Source organism: Brachycentrus maculatus, unplaced genomic scaffold (genome assembly GCF_059751285.1).
Source record: "Brachycentrus maculatus isolate JH-2025_06_01 unplaced genomic scaffold, ASM5975128v1 h1tg000310l, whole genome shotgun sequence".
Taxonomy (NCBI): domain Eukaryota; kingdom Metazoa; phylum Arthropoda; class Insecta; order Trichoptera; family Brachycentridae; genus Brachycentrus; species Brachycentrus maculatus.
In genome coordinates, this window is record NW_028281060.1 from 565,032 (window position 1) to 590,689 (window position 25,658).

The 25,658-nt window shown below is 42.3% G+C and overlaps 2 protein-coding genes across 6 annotated transcripts in view; one reads left to right on the forward strand and one right to left on the reverse strand.

Annotated features, from left to right (window-relative positions):
* Positions 1–25,658, forward strand: part of Smr (nuclear receptor corepressor smrter) — a 301,764-nt gene that overhangs the window by 263,707 nt on the left and 12,399 nt on the right. For all 5 annotated transcript variants that reach the window (XM_088268009.1, XM_088268010.1, XM_088268007.1 and 2 more), the window contains 2 exons: positions 1,852–3,630; positions 9,469–9,566. In XM_088268009.1, the coding sequence (XP_088124135.1) occupies positions 1,852–3,630; positions 9,469–9,566 (1,877 nt within the window). The remainder of the gene's footprint in view (positions 1–1,851; positions 3,631–9,468; positions 9,567–25,658) is intronic.
* Positions 9,715–11,472, reverse strand: LOC148304625 (uncharacterized). The gene has a single exon (XM_088268012.1). The coding sequence runs from the start codon at positions 11,280–11,282 to the stop codon at positions 9,723–9,725; it is 1,560 nt and encodes a 519-aa protein (XP_088124138.1). The 5' UTR covers positions 11,283–11,472; the 3' UTR covers positions 9,715–9,722.

The window sequence follows — 25,658 nt, forward strand, 5'->3', positions numbered from 1 at the left end:
GAACCAGAGACCTTGTGTTCAATTAGCACCTAATTAGAGGGCCAGCACTGTCGGATCGGAACGTCTCTCCTCTTCCATTGTCCACGCCGCCATTACAAATAATAATACCTCCTGACCATTGTGTGTTCTCGCCTAATGTGCCCTGTTTCCGTCCTCGCTCTCTTGCGGCTCATTGTTTTGTCAGCCTCCGTAGCGCGGTGGATAGCACGCGTGAAATCTTATCTGGGTTAGCGTAATACGAAACTCGACCTCAACATCCTTTTATTATACGAATAATAAAAAAATGCATGAACTATAAATAATGTGGAATTTACAATTAGCTGTTTAATTGTAAAATTGCCCGCCTCCGTAGTGTAATGGTCAGCACGCTCGGCTACCGTGCTGGAGGTCCCAGGTTCAACTCCCAGGGGGGTTTCAAATAAATATAAGTGTTTTTTTTTTCACTCTAATATTTATTCAATATTACCCTGAAGCGAAGGGCTGATCACCCTTCCTTCATGTGTTAACACCATCAAGATAACACTGCGTTTATATGATGCAGTACCCTATGCACCATGGGGTGTGGATGAGGGTTTGAAGATGAATTAAAATTGTACATCGTCGGTTACATGGCAAAATGTGATATGTCTAAAAATGTCAATTTTGCACGAGAGATAAAAATGTCATTTTTGTGGATAACGCGTTTTGCTACCGTGCTGAAGGTCCCGGGTTCGATCCCCAGGGGGGTAAAAATAAATATTAGTGATTATTTACTAAAATATTTTTTTAAGGTTTCCCCAAAATAAGTTAAAGAAGGAAACCATTTTTTCGTAACATTTTATAAAATGTGTATGTACAAATACGATTTTCTTAAAAATATTTAATATTTTATTAATTCCTAATCAGCTGTTTTTTCCTTCAAATAACTCGTTTTGTGTATAACTAACTTATTAACTAACTATCGCGACGCTTCCAACGGGGTAGTCAGAGAACGCCACAATCAATCTTTACTTATACCACATTATGTATCACTTAATTATATTGCATCTACATACCCGCCGATTATTCTGATTCATTACCTATGTACTTATAATATCAAGTATTATTTAATAAAGAATTTAAAAAATATATTTTTCTTAAAAAAAAATATAAATTTTCCCGTTTTTTAAATCTCAAGTCAAATTCCCGTCCCTTGGTTCGCCGCATCGCCGACAGATACCGCCACTAACTCGCTCACGAAGCGTCGCGCCCGTTCGCCGCATATATACGAATTTTTTCTACCCATCGCCGACGCTCGGGTCCCTGCGCTTGTCCTCCGGGGCGAGCGCGGGGGCCCCGGCGGGGGAGCGCCGCCCCATGCGGCGCGGGGGCCCCGCGGCGTCGCAGAGCAGCCGGCCCCGCGGCCCCCGGGCCGCCGGAGGCCGGGCGCGGCATATTCCATAGCCCCCTCGAGACGCCCCTGGGCAAGGACCGAGGGGACAGGCCATGCTAGTGCACATCTTTTTATTATTATGTATTATTTATTACTAGTATACATTAATTGATTCGGCAGTTACTTTGTGGTAACATCTATTGATTTTTAATTTACGTTTTTCTTGGTAAATACCGCTTTTTCTTAAAGTCATCATTTTTAATCTGTCAAATAATCGGAGATGTGTTTTGTAAGATTTTTCACAAACTGATTGAATTAACGTTATATGTGTAGATTTTTCATAAATGTAAAGATTTATTTAAGTCGCAAATTTGTGCTTTCCAGTTTATTTTAATTTTAATGTTATTACTTATAAAATAATTTTCTAAGAATGCAATGGAGTTCCGCTAAACTGCTATCCGTATTGCACCGTAGCTAATCGTCCCGTTTCCCCGTTGCAGAGAAAGCTCCTGGCGCACGAGCAACGCGGAGCACCACCGGCTGCCGGAGCGGCAGCAGCGCATCTCGCTGCTGCCGGCGGGCGGCGAGGGCGGCGGCCGCTACCCGCCGCAGCCCGCGCTGGGGGCGGCCGCCGCGCCGCCCGCCGCGCTGGCGCCGCCGCCGCCGCAGCAGCCCGCGCAGGAGCCGCCACCCTTCAAGAAGATCCGCCTGAGCGAGGCCAACCACGCGCATCTGCAGCACCACCACGCCAAGCTCATCCCGCCCGACATGCAGCCGCTGCGCGTGGACACCGGCCCCGGCTACGGCGGCCCGCCGCAGTCGGCCGAGGCGCTGTCGCCGCCCTCGGCCGCCGAGCTGCTGGCCGAGGACCGCAGCTTCCGCACCACCAAGGACGACCTGCTGCAGCAGATCGCCAAGGTGGACCGCGAGATCGCGCTCAACGAGCAGGCGCTGTGCAAGCTCAAGAAGAAGCAGGCCTCGCTGGAGGAGCTGGCGTCCACGAGCAAGCCGCCCGCGGAGGAGGTGGCCGAGCCGGTGCCCGAGCACAGCTCTCTGGCGCGCAAGATCTACACGGAGAACCGGCGCAAGGCGCTCGGCTCGCACGGGCTGCTGGCGGCGCTCGGCGCGCCCGAGCCGCCGGGCGCGCTGCGCGGCGCGTCCGTGCCGCACTACAACCAGCCGGCCGACACGGCCGTGTACCACGAGAACCGGCGCCGGCACCTGGCGCTGCGCGGCCGCCTGGCCGACCACTTCCGGCGCGTGCGCGGCGAGCGCGCCGCCAAGGAGACGGCGCTCGTGCGCACGTACGCCGAGCTGGCGGCCGACTGGCAGCGCAAGGTGGACAAGGCGGAGGCGAGCCAGAAGCGCAAGGCCAAGGAGGCCAAGAACCGCGAGTTCTTCGAGAAGGTGTTCCCCGAGCTGCGCAAGCAGCGCGAGGACAAGGAGCGCTTCAACCGCGTGGGCGCGCGCATCAAGTCCGAGGCCGACCTGGAGGAGATCATGGACGGGCTGCAGGAGCAGGAGCTGGAGGACAAGAAGATGCGCAGCTACGCCGTCATCGCGCCCATGCTGCTGGACGCGCGCGACCGCCGGCCCGTGTACAGCGACACCAACGGCCGCTGCGCCAACATGGCGGCCGAGTACAAGGAGCGCCAGAACCTCAACGTGTGGACGGCCGGCGAGCGCGAGCTCTTCCGCGAGAAGTTCCTGCAGCACCCCAAGAACTTCGGCGTGATCGCCTCCTACCTGGAGCGCAAGAGCGTGCAGGACTGCGTGCAGCTCTACTACCTGTCCAAGAAGACGGAGAACTACAAGCAGCTGCTGCGCAAGTCCCGCCAGCGCACGCGCTCGTCGCGCAACCCGCAGAAGGCGGCGGCGGCCGACACGCTCGCGTCGGGCGTCACCACGCGCCTGCAGCAGAAGGCGGGCAAGGACAACAAGGAGAACCAGCGTCAGAGCGAGGACAAGCCGCGGCCGGACAAGGACCCGCTGGCCATCAGCCACAAGGAGCTGGCGCTGGCGGCCGCCCGCGAAAAGGAGAAGGAGGAGGAGAAGGAGAAGGCCGTCGCGGCGGAGGCGGCCGCCGGCGGGCCCGCGCCGCCCAACGGCCTGCCCACCACATACCTGGGTCAGGCCAAGCAGGCGCCCGAGGGGCCGCCGCGCTCGCCGCCGCCGCCGCCCCCGCCGCCCGCCACGCCGCCCCCGCCGCCGCCGCCGCCGCCGCCGCCCTCGCCCTCGCCGCTCGCGCTGTCGCCGCCCGACCCAGCGGAGGACAAAGGGTGAGTACTTATCAGTATTCAAACTATAGCCAAACAAACAATCCGCCTTTTAGATTATCTCGATTTTTCCAACAGAGAATTTTCCCCCGGAATTTGAAATATTAATATGAATATTTCCATTTGAAATTCATCCGGGAAGGATGTAATAATATTCCTATCCGACGATTTGTGTAAATATTGAAACCAATTCCATTAATCAGAAGTGATTGGATTGACTAGCCGGGGTGGATATGAAAACTTAGGCTGCAGATACACCCTTTCAAAATGGGTGCTTCCAATATTGAATCCTTAATTCAATTACGCGGGTTAAACCCCTTCAAGTTTATTATTTATTATTTAATTTAAAAAAAAAAGTTTTTACTCTGGTCTACATTTTTTCATGCCTCACCTATTAGTCATTTTGCTCAATGCCTCGCGCTTTGATCGGCTTGTATAGTGTGAACTATCTGCTTAACTTTTCGCCATCCTTGGCATTGTTTACTGCTACATGTAGCGAGGCACGGTCATCTCTTAGACTCTCTATATCCACTTTATTTAACTTCGTCTTTCCTACATTCCTCTCTATCTGGCAACTCGCATCCATCCGCTGCTGGGTGAGTGTCTTATTCGATGCGAGTCACTCCTCGCAGCTCTTGGCTTTTTTCAATCACCCCTACTTTTCTTTCAACCTGGTCGTCTTTTCTTCTGGATATCTAGTCAACTTCTCTCTGGCCCAACTACTCGGACTTTGCCAGCATCTTTCTTTCCTCCGAATCTCGACTTTTCTGGATTGTTCTCGAATAAATATGCCTCTGAGAGGGTCCATATCTCCGCTCCGTAGGCCTAAACAGGTAGGACGCTCTGCTTGTAGACTTGGGATATTTGAGGTTCATTGGTATATCATTCCTGAACACTTCCTATCCAAGTAAGCGCAAGCTTACTTCCCCATACAAATGGGGAGCTGCATTTCTAGTGATCAATACACTGAAAAAACGTTAATGCATCTTGCTGTCAGGCAAACTAAGTAACATCGCTGTTTAAACGCCCTACTCTCGGGTTCTTTTCTAAGAAACAAACAAAAATCATCTTTCTCTCTACAGAATCATGAAAACAATGTTTGTTGTATTCCTACCTGACAAAATTTTGCCGTAAATCGTGCGTTTAGGATGAAACTGATGTACTTTCTTGTTATTACATCCCCTTTCTACTCGTGGGGATGTGTATCCCGTACGCATTAAATATTTTTGGCACATGTATTTTTTTTGTGCACTTACGTGATATGGTTTATGTGGCCTGGAACGGTGCAGAAAAAATGTGGATATCACGTACGCTCCGTATGTGTAGGGCGGTTAATTAAAACTTCATAGGGATTTTTCTTCCTTTTACCGCAACAATTACCACAACAAGGCATTTCTTTCAACATTTTGCTTGTATTTCTTTGCATCATTTTCTTTTATGTCATTTGTATCTGAAATATACTTAAAATCCAATCTAAAAATGTGAAATTATCAAAAATCTGAGTCTAAAATCTAACAAATGTTTCCTTGAATTGCTTAAATAAAAATTCTCATTATGTTGGCATTCTATGGGCCCAAAGGGTTTATACGATTTTAATGAAAGCAATTGATTTTCATTGCTTTAATCTGCCGGAGTACTTTCTCCCGTTTGCCTCCGCTCAACAAGTGTTATATCAATCTGATTAATTTCATTCCTCTCCTCTTTTTCCAATTCCTATATTTTTAACCGATTTCATTCTTCCCAGACAGTTGATTTAAGAATTTTTGCTCTAAACGCATACAATATATATTCATTTTTTTTATTTTAAATCCCTCAGATTAATTTCATTTGTTATCATTTTAAAATGAGCAAATCTGTATTGTAAGCAGAAAAAAACAGTTCATTTAAACATACATATTTCACCCTTTCATGTATACAATTTTTTCAATGATTTGTAAAATTTCACTATTTATAATGATTAAATTAAATGCAAAGCCATTTATTTAACTCTCCAAACCCTAATTGGCGAGAGTTAAAGTTAATGTTAAAAAAAAATATTTCAATTAATTTAATTTTTTATTTTCGTACCCCTAGCGGTCAAGTCTCAAACCTCGTAGAAATTTCACAAATTTGTTTTTGAAATGGTTCGAAACCTGGATAACTCCGCAAATAGTTGAAAATATTAGCGACAGGTGGCGTTAGTGTATCTTTTTTAGGATTCCACAATCTGTCATAGTCGAGGCGGGAAAATGCATTTTTACGAAGTAACACGCACGTGAAAACGTTGGGTTTACATGAATTTATCATTTATTAATTAATTTATTTGACTCAGTGGGCTTTTATAAAATTAGATTTATACATATATGAACGTCTTAGTTGTGATTGTTCTGACCCAAGATTTACACAGATTTACATTTTCAATTGCCCCATCCGTGTCTCTTTTGAATAATAAAATCTTAATATTTTAATATTTATATTTTAATGTTAATATTTTTTTAAAGAAATGCAATGGACACATTATGTGTAGATTTTTTTATTTATTTAACTGGCTTTAGACTGGAGTGTTAAAAAATAATATTGATTTTTTTAAAATTTTAATTTATCGAAAACTTGATCTTGAAATGTTTGAAAAATATTTTTCTATCGTTGCATAGTAGCTAATACGTTTGATTACCATGCAATGTCCCCCGGGTTCGATTCCCGAGATGGTGAACTATAAATATGGTATAGTTTCAACGCATAATTCAGGGAGTTTTTTTATTTCTCAAAATGATGGTTTTCTTGCCAATCGATTATCGAATTACATGAGTCCGATCTGTTACATTTAGCATCACTTTGCCCTCGTTCAACTAACGATCAAGATATCACTGCGTCAATACGATGCGGTGCCCTATGCACCATTCAATGCGAATAAATGTTAGAAGAAGAAAAATGAATTTGATTCATTGCTCGCTATTTTTTTTTTAGATTGTCATTTTTTTCTTGAATCCGTTTTTTTTTAAATTTTAATACATATAATAGCAATCATGATTTGGAAGTTTTATCACTGATGATGCAAGACACATACATTTATGTAACTATAACCGCACTGAGGCAATAAGTGTACTAAAAATTTCAATCCAAATATCCCATTCGTATCCTTATGGTGCTTAGGGCACCGTACAAAGGTGAGACCGATCAGACCTCCTCCTTCAAATACTTGGTTATATACAAGTGAATTGAAAGCTGTACCACCGCATGCCCAGATCTGATACAGAAGCATCTAGGCTTCCTGGCAGATCTGCTCTTGCAAAGCATTTTTTTAAAACTATGTTGCGAAATTTATTGAAAATGTGAAACAATATAAAATTGTATCCCGATTTTACAGTGAATTTACATTTAAAAGCTTTCATTATCCCTGTCACTGCCAATCTAAATAAATACAAGATTGTAAATCCGTCACCAAATTTTCTAGAAGTACCCCGGTGTAGGCAGTGAAAGGGATTAGTATTTAGTTCAATTAGTCATCCGATAGATCCATAGATCCGATTTCGATCCGACGCTGGCCGGTACACAGACGCCCACAACCCCGACCAGCACAGCAGACAGACACGGAATAGTGCTAAGACATAACTAACTAACTAACCATCACGCCGCTTCCCCGCAGGGGTAGGCAGAGAGAATAGAGCGCCACACCACTCTGTCCTTGCAAACATTCTTCGCCTCTTCCACGCTCATGCATCTCCTCATACATACCCGCCGATTGTTACGACTCCTAACCTGACCACTTTCAAGTATTTGGCATACCTGATCGTGCCATGTTTTTCTCGGTCTTCCTCTGCTTCTTTTCCCACTAACATTCGCCTCATAAATTTGTTTTACCGTTCTTTCCTCACTCATTCGTTCCACATGTCCAAACCATCTCAACACACCTTTCTTAATTAGTGAAATATGTTTGATGACAAACAGAAGAGGCGAGTGAAGATTGGAACGAGAATATGAGAATAGTGGTAATGGCTCGGGGTCGCATACCCGCGATCTTACCACCCTTTGTACGAGCCCCCCGGGAAATCCCGTTATGTGAATTTCGTACAAATTCGTCTTATGTGAATATTTGCGCGTTTAATATCCAGCGGCCGGCTTACGTATCAAAAATCTAAATTAATTATAATTTGGCACGCAGACCGCAGGGGGCGCTTGTCGGAGTGATTGGATCGTGTGTGTGTGCCGGTGAGATTTTTAGACAATCAATTAGCGAGGGAAATATAATGTAGTAGTATGCCGGGGGAGGGGGGGAGGGGGGGAGGTTCACGCACCGATTGATTTGGGAAAATATATATTGTACTCTTCAAATTGATGTTCGTATTGACATTGAATTTTATTAGTATAATTTTATCGTTTTGGATGATAAATCTAATATAATTATTATAAATTTAGTCCGCCTTCATAACTTATTCGTGAGCACGTTTGACTACCTTTCGAACCCTTATCCGCACCCCAATGGTGCATAGGGCACTGCATCATACGAACGCAGTGTTATCTTGATCGTTAATACACGAAGGAAAGATGATCAGCCCACCGCTTCAGGTACCAGTCGAGGGTAATATTGAATAAATATTTAAGTGAAAAAATCACTTATATTTATTAGATCTCTTACACTACGGAGGCGGTCGAACTACCTACTATTTAAAAAAAAAACATATTGCACACATAAGTCACATACATATCGCTCACTCCTTTCAAGAACGTCATAAATAAAAAAAACTTGATTTTTCAGGAGATCTTTTTTAATGTTTAAAAATATAATACAATTTATTAAAAATAAATATCAAACCACGTATTGAACTTTTTTCTGTGTAACAGATCTTTTTAGGTAAAACCTGAAGGCTTTTTCTCCATATGAAAAATATTTAGTATATTTCAAAAAATAATTCAACAATACCTTTTCTTCAAAATTCAAAAACAACACTTTCTGTCCTGTAGCGGGTAAATATTAAGTTAAAAATGTGCCTCTTTTGTTGGGATATAGTACATTTTCTGGGCATTCCGAAAACACGCACAACTGAAAATTTACGATTTTTGATTTATGACGTTCTTGAAAGGAGTGAGCGATATATAATATTCCCGAAAAAGTAATTTCCATTACTCGTTTCGGGATATGGGATTAAGGTTAAAAGGCTGAAAAACAATTAAAAAAATTAACAAATGAGAAAACAAAACGGGGCAAAATGTAAAATATAAGGGAATAAAAGTTACAAGTAATAAAATACAATAGTGAAAAGTAAAAGTTAGGATTAAAAATAAAAAAAAACTCAAAACATATTTATTATTTTATTTTCTAAAGACATTCTTCCTCTATCCCTTATGCGCACCCAATGATGCATAGGGCACTGCTTCACACAGAAGCGGTGCTGCTATCTTTTTACGAAAGCAGGTGATCAATCCTGCGCTTCACGTTGAATAAATATTAGAGTAGAAAATTAATTTCGACCCCTCTGGGAATCGAACCCGGGACCGCCAGCGTGGGAGCCAAACACGCTAGCTACTACGGAGGAAGACTAAGGACAGAACTAAAAAAATGTAAAAGATGTAAATCATGAGTCGCCATCACATACCGCTCGTCGCATGTCTAAATCTTGACGATTATCAAATAAACAAAAATTAGCTCTGACCTGTTGCAAAACTAGTTTCTTCCTTTCGACTTTTATCCGCCCCTAACGGTGCATAGGGCGCTTCATCATATTGATGTAATGTTAACTTGATTCTGAATTATACGACGGTCAGGGTAATATCAAAGCGGTAGCCAAACGCACTAACACGTTACGGAGACAGAATGGTATATGGTTGGCAGAGGGATGGTACTAATGTCCCATTTTGTTGCAGAGACACCATCTTAGCAGAGAACAAAAAGAAAACCTCCAGACGGAAAGACAGCTGCGGAGAGGCCATGGAAACCAGCGACGACGACCTCCCCGAGAAAGGTAGGACCATTCAAACACGCGTCAACAGATTAAAACCATTTATTGCGTAATAATAAATAATACTATATTGTACCTCGATCGGCATTTATACTGCTTAAATAATTTACAAAAAAAAACAAGTGATATGTCTCCCGTGGTTTGGTGGAGTCGGGTCGCTCATTTGGCGGCCGCGTCCCGCTCTTCCGTCTTGTCGCTCGGGCCGCGCGCGCCCTCCAGCTCGTCGGCGTGGCACAGCTTCCGGTGCTTGTGCACGAAGTAGTAGGAGGGGAACTTGGCGCCGCACGTCTTGCACGGGTAGTACTGCACGTTCATGTCCAGCAGGCGCCCCTCGCGCGCCGCGCCCGCGCCCGCGCCGCCCCGCCGCGCCTTGCGCTCCGCCGCGCCGTCCGCGCCGCCCTCCGCGGCGCCCTGGTTCACGGCATCTATCGACACGGGGTTGATGTGCCTGCGCGCGTGCTTCTGGTAGCAGTACTGCGACTTGAAGGTGTGGTTGCAGTACACGCACGTGTAGATGGCGTCCTGCTTGCACGACACGTCGCTGTTGCTCGCCTCCGGGTCGCGGCCGTCGTCGCGCTCCGCGCCCATCGTGCGGATGTTCTCGCTCATCTGCTTCTGCAGGCTCTTGCTGAAGGCGTTGCAGTTGTCGTACGGCGTGTCGCTCCGCGAGCGCGAGTCCTCCTCTATCTCCACGTAGCTGTCGTCCGAGTCGCTCCCGTCCGAGGCGGCCTCGCGGCCCTCCGCCCCTCCCGACTTGTACGCGCAGTTCAGCACCCGGTGGAACCTCACCGGCCCGTCGCAGCACGCCACGTCGATCACCACCTTCGTGTCGTCGCTCGGCGGGCAGCCCGCCTTGCCCTCGGGCTTCACTTTCGAACCTTCCGAATCGCCGGGAGGAATTTTTACAATTTCCGGTCTCTTGATATGTTTCGATCTTTTGGGCTTGACTAAGTTTACGGGAATTTGATTTTCGGTCACTTTAGCTCGCGGTTCGTCGTCTATTTCGATTTCCTCGTCTCGCACGTCCATATTTTCCGCGGCCGACGTCGTGGGATACGTTTCGACTATTTTGATAAGGTTTTGCGCTTCGGCAACGGGCGCTATAGTTTGAATATCGTCGTTAATATTCGGTAGTTCTTCCGCGATGTTGTCTGGCGCGAGGGGAGCTGGCTGCGGAGGCGTCGGGTCCACCGGGTGGAAGGGTGTGTCGTGTCGCGAGGCGAGGAAGGCCACCGGCGGGTCGCTGTAGAGCGGGTGGTAGGGCACGGCGGGCGGGAAGGCGGGCAGCTTCCTGCTGGCTATGGGCTTGACGAGCGTCGGGAGCGGCGGCGGCGCGCTGCCCCGCGCCAGGTAGCCCCTGCACAGCTCCAGCGCCCTGGGCATGTGCAGCAGGTGGGTCGCGAGCAGCACCTGGTAGATGTTCTCCGGAGTGAGCTCCAGGTAGCCCGTGTACATGTAGGCCAGCAGCGGCCAGAACTGTTGCGCCGACACGTTAGGCACGTACAGCACCCGGTCCTCGGCCGGCAGCGCCGGGCCCTCCCCCTCCGGCTCGGCCTCCCAGGGGCGCGCCAGCACGGACTTGAAGTAGCCGCTGTGCGCGGCCAGCAGGCGCGCGTGGGCCGCGAAGCGCACCCCGCCGGCCTGCACCAGCGCGTCGGGGGCCCCCGGAGCGCCGCCCGCACCGCGCCACGCCGCCCACGCGCGGTACAGGGACACCATGGGGAAATTATTCACTTTCAGTAATGTTCGCAACTGTTACGATAACGATAATTTTAATCGTTTCTTAAAAACATCGACGATTCTTCATAATGTAATTTAATTGATGTCTTTTTAATCAGTTCGTATATATCGATATGAAAATGAGATATGTGTCAATTAGCGATGTAATGATTTGAGGAGGACACCGTGTTGCCGCGACGGGCATCGTCCCGCGACTGGCCGACAGGATGGGGAGCACCACTTGTTATAGGTGATGAAGGAGTCACTAGAGTTAGGGTGGCTCGCGCGGCGGGAGCGGGCGGGGGAGGGGGCGCGGAGGGGGTGGCAAGGATTATATTCTAATTTTGAATTCGTTTCCTTTAACAGGATTATAATATTTAAAAAAATAAAACGGTTGGGCATAAAATTGGTGCATATAAATTATGTGAATGTACGTGCAATTAGTGTAGAGTTTTGAACAAAATGTACTATATCATCATCGTATCTCCATTAACGTCTTTATAGGCGCCCTTGAGGTAGTATTTTACGAAAATGACGGTATATAAAATTAATTTTCTGTAAATTTTGCACTTTTAAGTTCAAATGCTCACTTTGAAATTGCGCGTAGTTTTTTTTTATGTATAAAATATCTGTAGGATGCCGTCAAAATATCCAATCGTTATCGTAACCTTCGATCAAATAAATATTAGTTTTGACCACTCGTCGATTTATTCAATTTATTATTTCGACCTATGAAGGAAGATTCTCTTTTTTTTAACTACCATTACTACTACCACCATATCGTTTCTCTGCAGGGGTAGGCAGAAAGGATGAAACGCCACGCTCTTCTGTCGTTACAAACACTCCTAGCTTCCTTCACGCCCATACATCTAGTGATTGATTTTTATATGTATAATACTCAAATCAAGTAATAAAATGTATATTTTTCTACGTACTCGTGTATTATGTTTACGCATGAAATATTTAATTATGCTATAGCATATATTATTATTAATAATATATATATTTTTTTATAAAAAGTGTAGATTTTCAAGTAATGTAAGTGGGCTCTTTTTAATATCATTAGATCTGGTTCTTTCCATTAGTATGTAGCTTTGTAATATTAAATGCTGTTTGTTCCCCTCGGGCGCCTCAACCCCTTCACGCCGAGTGTACCAAGTGAAATAAAGTTACGCATAATTGGGAAGGAAAGGGAAGAAGAAGATGAAGTTGATAATATTTATAGACGCGATCAGCTACGGAAATCGACTATCCATTCGCGCAGAAAAACTTTTCCTGCAAATATTTAACTAATCCATTAAAAATACTAAAACTGTTCACGGTTTTAAGAACAGTGTCAGTGTTAGTATTTAAAATCATTTCCGTCATAAGTCTTGACGCATGACGCTTTGTGATATATCGGGTCCGTTGCATTTTTGTTCGTCGAATTTTAGACTCTAGCTACTGCTTATGCAACACAGCTTATCGTGACCCCACTTAGGCTTCAACTTTTTAAGTTTTATAGCCTATGCCTACTGGTAAGTAGACTTACTCTTTATGTTTAAAGTTACTACATATAATTTCATGTAATTCATGAGTGAACATTCTAGGCAAAAACTCGCCTTTGTTCGTCGAAATAAAAGTTTTTATTGAGCGTGAAGGGGTTAGATCGCGATATCTCTCTTTCTCTCTCTCTCCCCCACTCGCAGGCGGGTATGGTATTTCTATTGAGCCCTCGAATATTATATTTGCAGACCTTTCGCTTGTATGAAAAGACGCGCTCTGTTTGCACAGCGAGATGTGATTAGATGTTAAAATATATCGTAAGGAATGGCTCCCCGTGTCGGGTCGCCGAACCTCCCGCGCTGATGTGCTCGTGCGATCACACTACCACCGTCGCACAGTGATGCACTTCCTGCCGCGTCTTAGGTCTCTTCCGGCTTGACCTTACGGAGGAACACCATCGGCATAGTTCGAGTGACCATCGTCGATCCCAACAATAAGCTTACAGCTGTACTAACAACACCCTTATAGAACACATTCTACAGGTTTTTCAATGAAATTGGACGTTTTACAAACGAAATTTGATGCCTTATAATTCAAATTGGACGTATAACAAAGTAAATTGGACATTTTACAATCAAAATTGAACGTTATACATATTTTATAAAGAATACAAAGAAGGAAGCTTCAAAATTTTTAGTGGCGTGGTTGTCAATCGTGGGTAGAATTGGCTAATGTTACACGTGTGTTAAGTGATCACTTAACCAAGCCTATGATGGTCGTAAGCCCTGAAAATGCCCAGACTTCCATATTCTTCATTATGTATGTTGAGATGTCAGTAAAAATACAAATTTTATTCAAAATTTTGAATTTAAGAAAAATATATGAACAAGTGGAGAAACCCAGATCTGTTGAACAAGGATTTGGATGCTCTCAAAAATGTTGCGAGCTCTTTTATACTGAGTTTCTATTTTTTAATGACTATGCATAGTGGTAGCAGGTTGCAAAATAACCAAAAGAGATATGTGTCAGACGTTTGCTCGGAAACTGAGTCCGTTATAATACGCGGGGGACTCCTTCACTCCACAAAGGTCCTATTGTTAGTTTTAAAATCGAAGATAAAAGTTGATAATAGAGAAATTACTACCCCTGCGAGGGTGGCGGTGGAGGGTGGAGGGGGGCGCGGGGGGGTGAGGAACGCAACACCCTCCGGCCGGTGCCGAATGATATTTCCATATATTCATATACAGAGAGCTCGGCGGTGGTTTTTTGTCAAAGCGAAATGTAATATCGGTAATTGAAGCTGCTGTGCCAATATTTGGCAACAATCTGACGATTGAGCAAACTCCCCGAGCGCCACGTGGAGCCGCGGGGAGGGGGTGGGGGAAGGGGGGGGGAGGGGGAGGGATGCTCGCGGAGGTTCGTGAATTATTTATCTCGAGCCCGTGGGGCTACACGAGCCTTGCGAATCACCGTCGTCCAAGCTGTGCTAAATCCTCGCGTCATCAGCTCCGAGATGTCGGCGTGATGTGACCGAGAAGAAGTGGCCGGGTTTGATTCTAAACTGAGCGATGACGTCCAGAACTTTCAGAATTATCGTTCATAAATAGGTTTTTAATCCAATCTAGATAGAGATGTGCCCACTGGGTAGATGTTACTTTTTCGGATAGTCGATTGGAAAATGGTGTTCGTTATTTTTTTCTCGGTTTGTTTTAAATCTTATCTTCCAGCTTAAGTTTTTCATGACAAATTGATGTGAAATATATCCGGAGCTAGCTACTCCTCCCCCCGTCATATTGGCGGGTTTTCAGACGTATCGCGTTTTAATGATGTATCGGCGACAATTTCTGTATACCTACTTTTATATATATTTTTTTACAAAAATATTAGTATTGTAATTATAAATATAAAACCACCTACCGAGATTTTTTGCCTATCGGTTTCGAGATGTATCCGTCTTTCCGTCAGGACAATTGCTAAAACAGCAAGCAAACAATACTACACGTTACAACCATTGCAATATTCACACACTTATGACTACATAAAAAGTTTTTTTTATGTGTTAATTTTTAAATCAAACACAGATTTTTGGAGTCTACTAAGTTGTATTTTATTTAAAAAAACACATAAAACATTGCTACAATGGTTTCGCCTAGTTATGGCATTTTCAAACGAATTTCCATTCGTTTGAAAATGCCCTAACAAGGCGAAACAAGTATCACAATATTAATTTTTATGTGTTTTTTTTTAATAAAATACAACTTAGTAGACTCAAAAAATCTGTGTTTGGTTTATAAATTGATACAAAAATTAAAGTGGAGTTCTACAAATTAAACGCTAAATCAATAAATTAAAAAAAAAAACATGAAATGTCAATCACATGCGATTTTTGTCGACTTGAGGACCAACTTCTGTATTTATTATTTATTCGTTTATTTTTTGTTGTTGTTTAAAACGTATGATGTTCGTTCTTAACGCGCCGTTCTAAATTAGTTGATTGTATGGATTGTTTATACGTTTGTCCCCCAATCGCTCATTACATATTCCTATAACGAGTGACATTTCGTTTTTCATTCCCAAATTGATAGTCGCCACAATTAACGTAGTGGTTTTACATAATTGTTATTTTTTGTCTATATGATTGTGTATCGATCACAGGAAATAATAACATCTATTGATTAAAAATACATATGTGTAAACTTTAATTCCTTTCCAGTATCGTATTTTAAATTCCAATACTTTCAAATAATCATTCAACGAAAGAGTATTTGATTTCAATAAATAATGGTAAATCGTTTTTTTTGTTTTTATATAAAAAAATGCATGAATGTGGAAGAGGTGAATAATGTTTGCTAGTCAGTGTATAATAAATACTGAAAATGATTAGAATTGATTTACAACATTTTGAGTGTGTTCAAATACTTGTTCACAAAATCTGGATTGTCTCCAATTACAGGAGCTATTTTCATATTATTTTTCGACATCTCATCAAAGATGAAAAATAATTGAAGTCTTGGCATTAGCGGGGCTGACGACCTTCATAGGCTGGTTTAAGTGATCACTTTACACACGTGTAACATTCACCAATTCTACCCATTATTGATAATCACACTATTCAAACTCTTGGAAGTTCTATATATATATGAACCAATTTTGAAACATTATTCTTGAATCACTAGAACTTCACTAGAGACATCTATTGGTGAGATTAAAATAAGCTTTTTATTGAGCAGAAACTCTTTTTATTGAGAAGAAAAAATATATATATGTGAATGGATTTAAACCGAATCCTGGTATTAAACTGCCTAGCGATTCATTTTACAATTTGAATTATTGTAATATTTTTTGTAGTTCTGTCAATACGTTATGTGCGTCGAGGGTTGAATCTTTTAATATATAAGTATACATATATTTTCAATATATAAATATACGAGAAAAACATGGCACGATCAAGTATGCCAAATACTTGAAAGTGGTCAGGTTAGGAGTCGAAACAATCGGCGGGTATGTATGAGGAGATGCATGAACGTGGAAGAGGCGAAGAATGTTTGCAAAGACAGAGTGGTGTGGCGTCTCTGCCTACCCCTGCGGGGAAGCGGCGTGATGGTTAGTCAGTTTAGTTAGTTTAGTAATACAAACGTTATTTAAATATTATTTTTATAATTGATTCTGCAGGTTAGATTTTCGAGATAGCGAGTGTTTTTGCCTACAATTTTCCCTCATGAATTACATGAAATTATGGTAACTTTTAACATAAAGAGTAAATCCACTCACGAGTAGGCATAGGCTATAAAACTTAAAAAGTTGAAGCCTAGGTAGGGTCACGATAAGCGGTGTTGCATAAGCCGTAGCTAGATTTCAGACTCACTTGGTCGTTAGGTAAAGAAAGTAAAGCTTGATAAAAGGATAGATATTAGCATAGTGACCGAATTAATGAATGAAAGAAATGTTATGACAACACCACTTTATTTTATTTATTGTTTCGGCATTAACTTTGTGGTAAGACATGTTACAATAATTAAAGAAAACACTTTGTTTTTTACCACTTGAGTTTTTATTAAAGACTACATGTTTCAGAAGTTAAACTTCCATCATTCAGGTCTGTATAATAACAACAACTTAATGTTTAACTTCTGAAACATGTAGTCTTTAATAAAAACTCAAGTGGTAAAAAACAAAGTGTTTTCTTTAATTATTGTAACACCACTTTATTTTTAATATTCTAGAATGTTTTTTTTGTTACATACGTTAAAATCTAAGTAAATCGATGTGTCAAGTCAGAGTAAATAATATTACTGAAAACGCGCTATCGCTGGCGATGACGAGTCTTCTTTGCTGTGTTTATCCGTTACGTTTCCACAATGAGTGATTTATCAACTTATTTCGGTAAAATCTTAATTCAAACGGGCCACGTAGAGTGTTATTTGCAGTCGGAGAGGGTTTATACTAGCCAGTGCCATCTCATGGTCCATAGGGTGTCAACTAGATCATTGAAAGCTCGCCCAACCTTATTCCGGACCTGATACAGAAGCGTCTAGGCTTCCAGACAGACCTCTCTTGCGAAGCAATTTTATTTTATGAACTAAGTTGCGAAAATTGAAGAAAATATGAAACAAAATTGTATCCAGATTTATTGTAATTTTACATTTAATAGCTTATAATGTCCCTGTCACTGATAATCTAAATAAATACAAAATTGAAAAACCTGTGAAAAGAAAGTTTTTTAGAAGTGGCCCAGTGTAGCCAGTGAAAGGGATTAGTTTGTTCAGTTATATAGCGGATATAATGGATCGCATTGCAAGACTGTAGTGGCAATGGGCAGGACATGTTGCGAGGCAAGATAAACCCCTAAAATTTTAAGATGGAGACCTCGGGAGAATAAGAGAGGAGTCGGAAGACCTCAATCAAGATGTTCCGATGGCATAGCCACTGTGGGGGGTAAAAATTGGCTGCAAGCAGCAACCGACCGAAAGAAATGGAAGAGGCCCATATCCAGCAGTGGAGGACAGAAGGCTTAAGAAGAAGTTCAGTTAGTCAGCTAGATCCGATTCCAACCTGACATTGGCTGATACACAGACGCCTCCAATACCCCAACTAATTCACTGGATCAATTTTAAGACGATTAGTATCGCTAGATGAGCTGCAGTCAGTTTATGGTAGCCAAACAGATGAGAACACAAAATTTCTCAGCTGTATTTGAACACTGTCGAGGCGAACACTGTCAAAGAACCGTCGAGGTGCTGTTTAGAGCTTCCCAAGACAAGGACAATTACTCTCAAGTGATAGTCGACGCTAGAGGGACCCGATATGACACGAACAGAAGAAGCATTTGAATACTCCAATATATCATGTGTACGTTTATTTTTCACTCGAATGCCTTGAATGCTTTATTAGTTATAGAGGTTTTGAAACCTTTCAGTTTAAACTAAATCATTGTCTGCCGATCCTCACAGTCGATCCAGTAAAATCTTTGTGTTTAATTTCTCCAGGGACGATCCTCCTTTGAACGTTCCCCACTGGTTTCCCCGCTCGCTATTGCTGTTTACATTTCTTGTAGGCGTTAAACCCCCGTAGGTTTCGATATATTTTCTTTTGTGGAGGAACCCGTACAAGCGTACATTCTTTGAGATCCTGGCATACTTTAATATCCCGAAATTGAAACGCGTATTTTGTACATCTGAACATCCTGTATATTTTGTCTATGGATTAAAAAATATATATATTTGGGAACTTAACATATCAGTATTAATACACATATACGATTATTACGAAACAAGTTGTACTTGTAATGTTCAAATTGCAAAATTCCACATGTCGCTCATTTGATGTAACAATGGCGTAATTACACTTTTAGAAATATTACGGGAGATACCATTCAGACGTTGTAACAACAGAAATCGCGCCATTTTTCTCAATTCTTCAATGACAATCGCGCCATCTCGCAGCATTTCACCACAAAATCAAATCCGTCGATATAATAAAATAACAATTCTGTAATTTTTTCCACATTCATTTAATTTGATCAGCAACCGGTATTCATCGTAACCGACATCATCCGACTGGTGTTTTTCTGTTGATGTTTCTCCCGGTCTAAATAGTCTTTCCGCACATTTTGAAATATATAACTTGGTTTAAAAAAAATTTAATTGCGTCAGTTTGCACCAAACGAGCGATGTGTAAAAATACCTTTTGGATGGAAGAGGGACGGGAGGGAGAAGGGAGGAAAGGGGAAAGGTGAAAGATCAAAGCTCAAGTCAAAGACAAATTGAACGAAACCATAGTAATGATATGGTAATGGCTTATTTTCTAACGAATAATTAGAAAATGTGAAATGTAGAGAGGCCCTAGCGCGCGTAAAATTGATCCACCGTTGCAAATTCCGCTTGATCCAATTGTGAGGTGCATTAGAGCCTAAATGGAATAACGCCCTCCCCCTCTCCCGCTCCTGCTGCAGCATCATCGCTGTTTGGTGGACAAACATGGTGTACTTTCATCAATTATTACTATCCCCCTTCACCCTCGCGACCCTCCGGGGCGCCAGCCCACCCCTTCGTGCGTGGCGCGGTTTAATTGGCTCCCGATCACTTCTCCGCGCTAACTAAACCCGATCGTTTCAGCAGTCGGCTGCCTAAACTGCGTCGGGATTTCATCATATGCCGAAGGCTGGAAATAAAATACACCACTTTATATAGTTGGCATTCCATCTTAAAAGCGGGAATACGGATTCTCGGCTTAATTTTGACAGTTCTTCTAATGGTATAACATACAAAACATCGCATCGGACTCACGCGGTCTTAATTCGATTTTTAATTGGATGAAAGGAACGTGATCAGTCCAGTGTATTAAATTGATAAAATTCTAAAATAATGTCGGCCATTGGTGATATCATTATGAAAAAATATAGTTTTAAAAAGATAAACTTTTATATGCCCGTCAACAAATATCAGATATTACGCAAGAATGTCGTTTTTTTTTGTTTAAATTATTCCCTTTTCTCCTGCGCTTCTTTTATAAATTCTTTTTTTTTCTTTGCGCTTATTCCATTTGATGATTAAAAATGATATCGTAATTAAATACTGGGTGCCTTGTATGGGGGGAGTGAGTGGCTCACTCGAGCGCCGAGCAAACATTCCTCAGCGCCGCGTCCTCTCGACCTCTCAAAGGAGACAATTGTCATAGCGAAATGTCTATTCGACTTCTAAAAATGTGGTCCGCCTAGTTTTGGTCTCCTAGTTTGGCTCCAAGGACGGTATCAGCTCACTGTTTGTCGTAGCGCCGTCTCGGCGCAGCGGGCCGCTTCCCGGAGGAGCTCCTTTGCGGCGGGTAATCGCTCGAATAATTCCTGCGGAGACGTCCCCCCCGCTGCCCCAGCCGCCCCCCGCCGCCCGGACGGGGTCCCGCGGGACTCTATTGAAACAAATCACCGCAAATATTGTTCGATACTCCACGTCAATGAGACAATGGGCCACTCGCGGGAGAATGACGAATGCGAGCCCGCGATTCCCGTATTTGTTTTCTACGACGGTATTTATTATTGGGGATGGTAGAGCGGTTTTTAGGTACATTGCTCCATTATATTGACAGGTTTACTTATTTTAACCGTGCGTTGAGTCCCACTTATTGGAGTTTATTTCGAGATTTATCAATATTTATCATAGATGAAGAAGTCTGTTTGTCTGTCTGTGGTAATATGGGAGCTTGGAGATTTACAGGGCCTATGATCTGTTATTGGTTGTCAATCGTTGGTAGTATAGTAAATGACCAAAATTTCATATTTCCCACCTCAAATAGACTTTTTCATCTTTGTTTATCATTAAAAAATCTTTATGTAAAGTGCTAAACAAAATATTCATGTTTGAAATAAGTTTATTTGTTTATTTATGAGTTGTTGATATGAAACGTAGGGGCTCGAATATGTATCCTTGAGGTACCCCTATTGTAATAATAACATCACATTTTCAACCATTAAGATAGATATCGTTGATTAGTTTTGTTTTCAACTGGATTGTTGAGAAATCACTTATTTAATGAAATATATACTTTATTCAATAATAATTCATTAATTCTTCATCTTCTCCTCACCCTTTAACGTTCCAAGGACACAACTCTAAAATTTAGACTCACATACGGTGTTTAAAAACGATGCGAAATGCACCGAAACACTTGTCACAATAGATTTTAAGAGATAGTGATATTAATCGAGTAAAATTTAAATTAAAAATGAAATATTAATTGATTTGGCGTTTAATTTGTTAAACTCCGTTTTCATTTATGAATCAATTTTTAAATCAAACACAGATTTTTTGAGTCTACTAAGTTGTATTCTATCAAAAACGCATCAAAATTAATATTGTGCCATAACTAGGCGAAACAATTGCCACTATATAAATTTTTATGTGTTTTTAATAAAATACAACTTAGTAGACTCAAAAAATCTGTGTTTGATTTAATAATTAATTCACAAATGAAATATTTATTCGCCAAATGTAATATCAATGTCAAAATCAATTCCTTGACAAAATCATGGTCACATATTGGTTACAACTACCCTTCAGAATAGTCATAAAGCAATGTATCACGTCGAAGTTGTCGGTAATTTAGTTGGTTCAGTTATCCACTACCCTCCCCTCCAATTACCCGGGTACCTGAGCCTAATTCGATTAATTAAACTCCCAATTAAGAGGCGCGGAGGGCCGCCCCCGCCCCCCTGGCCGCTGTCTCATAATAATAATTATTGCAAACCTGGCGATTATAATAATACGGCTGGCAGTTCCCTAACACTTTCTGGGAGTGAGGGGATGAAATCTCGAGACGAGATACCAACCCACCGATTCGAAGATATTTGAAAAAAAAACAATATTTTTTTCTAATTATGTAACTTCGCCTCCGTGGTTAGCGTATTTAATCACCGTGCTGGAGGTCCCGGGTTCGATTCCCGGAGGAGGGGGGTGATTTTCATATTCTTTTATCGAGAATAAATGTTCGTTTGTTAAAAATCTTAAATTTCCTTTAATTATTAAGCGATTAATTTGAAATTTCTACACAACGTGGCGTTTGAATACGTGCATGTTTTTTTTTAATGTAACAACTGTGACTGTTATTTTTAAAGAGATTTTATTACCGCAGTGGCAGAACCATCTGTTAAAATAACAGCAATACACGTTGCTCATGGCGGACAACGTGCTTCTTGACAGCCGCTGGCACTTGGCATTTTCAATGTTTTCCATTACATTGTTTTGTAAATTTTTGATATATTCATTGCTTCACAAGCATCGTGAAATGAAACATAAGAAAAGTGTGATTTTTTTTTCTTTTCCTTTTAATTATAATGATATTATTTGCCGCCAAGGTATGGCTGCTGGTTGTCGATGTGTCAAACCAGCCTATGACGGTCGTAAGCCCCGTAAATATTATATTCCATATTCTTCTTCATCTATGTTGAGATGTCAAAAAAAAGTGATAATTTTATTATCGTGTTACATGTAACATTGGTGGGCATCAAGGCGCTGCGCCCCCCCCCCCGCCCGTGGGCCGACCGGGTTGGGTCGGTACACACTCGCAGTACACACCCCGAGCGCTAATTAGTCCGGGATTATTAAATTAATTCGCCGGTTTAACTTAACTAAACATTTATGCTGGCGGAGCACATCTTCTTTGCGGCTGGCGACTGCGCCGATACCGCTATTCTCCACTGAATACTCGATTACTTTACAACATTTTGAGTGTGTCCAAATACTTACACTGGGGTACTTCTAGAAAATTTGGTGATGGACTTACAATCTTGTTTTTATTTAGATTGGCAGTGGCAGGTATATTGAAAGCTTTTAAATGTAAATTCACAGTAAAATCGGGATACAAATTTGTATTGTTTCAAACTTTCAATAAATTTCGCAACTTAGTTTTTAAAAAAATTGCTAAACAAGAGTAGATCTGTCAGGAAGCCTAGATGCTTCTGTATCAGATCTGGGCATGCGGTGGGACTGCTTTCAATGTCCAAATACTTGTTTACAAAATATCGATTATCTCCAATTACAGGAGTTATTTTCATATTATTTTTTGACATCTCATCAAAGATGAAGAAGAATATGGAAGTCTGGGCATTTACGGGGCTGACGGCCGTCATAGACGTTAAACCAGCCTATGACGGTCGTCAGCCCCGTAAATGGCCAGACTTCCATATTCTTCTTCATCTTTGATGAGATGTCAAAAAACAATAACTCAATTACTTACTTAATTTCGATAATTCTACCGTATTTTACGGATTACAGTATAAGGCGCACCTTAGTGTAATGGTCAGCACGCTCAGCTACCCTAGAGGTCCGAGGTTCGAATCCTAGGGGGGAGGGTCAAATAAGGCTGATAACTTTTCCTTCACGATCAAGATAATACTGCATTTATATGATGCAGTGCCCTATGCACCATTGGGGTGTGGATAAGGGTTTGAAGAAGAAGTCAGAACTTGGTATAGCAAGTCATCCTTTCATCACACTCCATCATATCCCGGAAGGCGCCGCGGCTTAGTTGGGTAGACGCTCGACTGCGAAACTGGCGTCGCGGCTTCGATTCCCGCCAATTCCCGCAAAATAAATTCAAGAAATTTATTTTCAATTGGTCTGGGTATTTGTGATGTGTTTTTCACATTTACCTTCTCCCTATCTTTACTATTCTACCTGCAGACAAGCCTCTAAAAAGTAGAGGCTTTGCGGGTTATTCCTTATTAAAAAAAAAAAAACACATAAAAGTGTATTATAAGGTGGCGGCTGTGTTTCCTAATTTCCACGATCGTCTCGGCGCAGTGTCGCGGCCGGTGGAGAAGTGGGTACGGTACCCGCGATGTTGGCACACCGTAATTAATCGACTGGCAGATCTCGCCTCCGACTTGCTTCCTCCTTCCTCCTTCCTTCCTCCTTCCTTCTCCTCCGCTTCCTAGACCGGAAAGGAACTGCTTCGCAAACGTATTTCAACTTCCGTTCAAATAGTTTATTATTACGTGCTAAACAGCGAGCTCTAATTGCACGCCTGACGTTAAACTGTAGTTCTTGCAAATTTCAAACCAAACATCCCGTTTTCTCTACAAATAACAGTTGAACACAGAAAATGGCCATCGACTTGTGACACAGTGGGTAATCGAACCCTGGACCTGTCGTTCGACGCGCTTCTATTGTAAAACCACAATGTGACTCTGTAGACTATAGGTCAACAAACTCATTTGGTTCGGCGCCCATTTTTCATCTCCCATTTTTGGAAAACTGTATCGCAAATTATACATTAATTTATGAAGTTTTGTATATATTTTTTTTATTCAATACACATTGACAAAATAATGTGCCAAGACTAAGGGCATATTTTTTAAGCACTTGACTCATTGGTATCACTTTTCAGTCATACGCGCCTAGCGCGTGATCTGCACCCGGGGAAGTGATAGTTGTACTCGACCGGTGCGTACGCCGCACCCAACGCTGTAAAGAAAAAATGCCTCGGTTATCGCGTTTTAATTATTGATATTTCCGACGCTCGAAGTTCGATGTCGGTAAGTGGATATAAGTGCGTAATGATACCGTATCGAAGTATCGAGACAATTAGTCCGTAATGGATCTTGTGTTATTAATTAGTTTAAAAGCTAAACTTTTTAACTGATTGCAATTATTATAAATTCATCAAACGGTATGTCCATCCGTACAGTTGTCACGCGGCCGTATTAAATATTCACTAACCACCGAGGGATGCTACACGGTGTGACAAAGCCATTTTTATAATAATTTGTTTAATTTCAATCCATATCTCTCTTTCGTCTAACGCTGCACGGGGCCACTCTGTTGTATCGACCAATAGTTCGCGAATCGCCTATCAAACGATCAAAAGAAATGCGTCATTTCGTGGAATTGCGGAGTCGAGAAGAAATAAAACACAGTATTTTGAAATCCCTAACGTCTTTTTTGCCACGATCGAGCTACGGCTTATACAGCATCGTTTATTTTATTTCAACTCGAGTATATCATAAAAAATCAGACGCCGGACAAAGGTTGTCGATGTGATAGAGATCGCGTTGCAAGACTGAAATGGCAATGGGCGGGTCATGCGAGACAGGGAATGGACAGATGGGCATCCAGAGTTCTGCGCTGGAAACCATGGGACACGAAGAAAGGAATAGGCCGGCACCAGAAAAGATGGGCCGATGGTATTGTCCCCGTCCGGGTAGTAAGTGGATTGAAAAAGCCCAAACGAGAGAAGTTAATAGAATGGAAGGAATCAGAAATGGCCTGCATCTAGCAGTGGAGAGACGGCTGACAAAGGAGATATCATTATCCTAGATTACCACCCCTAGTTGTTGAAAAGATAGCAAAAAATACGAATTTAGATTTTTACAGATAACTTTATAAAATGTTATAGTACAAACAGCTTTTTGGTTTTGAGATTAGTCAGGAGCCCAGAATTTATCGTTCTTGATCACCTCGGGGTCACCACTTTGGTAGTGAGCGAGAAACGCCAATACAAATCGGCTGTCCAAACTCAAAACACAGTAAGAGACGTTTTTTTGTATTACGTTTTTTTTACATTTTTGGACTAAGTAGATTCTACACAGTCCAAAAATGTAAAAAAAAAGTACCACGAAAAAATGTCCCTTACTGTGTTTTAAGTTTGGACAGCCGAAATGGGTTGGAGCTGTAAATTGCTGAAAATGCAATATGCGCATATTGCATTTTCCTAACAATCTGACGTGATGCAGATGATCTCCTCAATAAGCGGATCTGTTCTGCGACCACTTTTCCTCGATTGTTGGGCGATCCCCGCGGAATGGGACATTAGCTCCGCCCCGCGCTATCGGCCGTCACATCGGACCGTTGTTCTCGTACACGGAACCGATTCGGCGATAGTCATCATCGCGGCCCTTGT

Coding starts and splice junctions, on each gene's coding strand:
- LOC148304625 (XM_088268012.1), bottom strand. CDS start 11,282: ATGGTGTCCCTGTACCGCGCGTGGGCGGCGTGGCGCGGTGCGGGCGGC.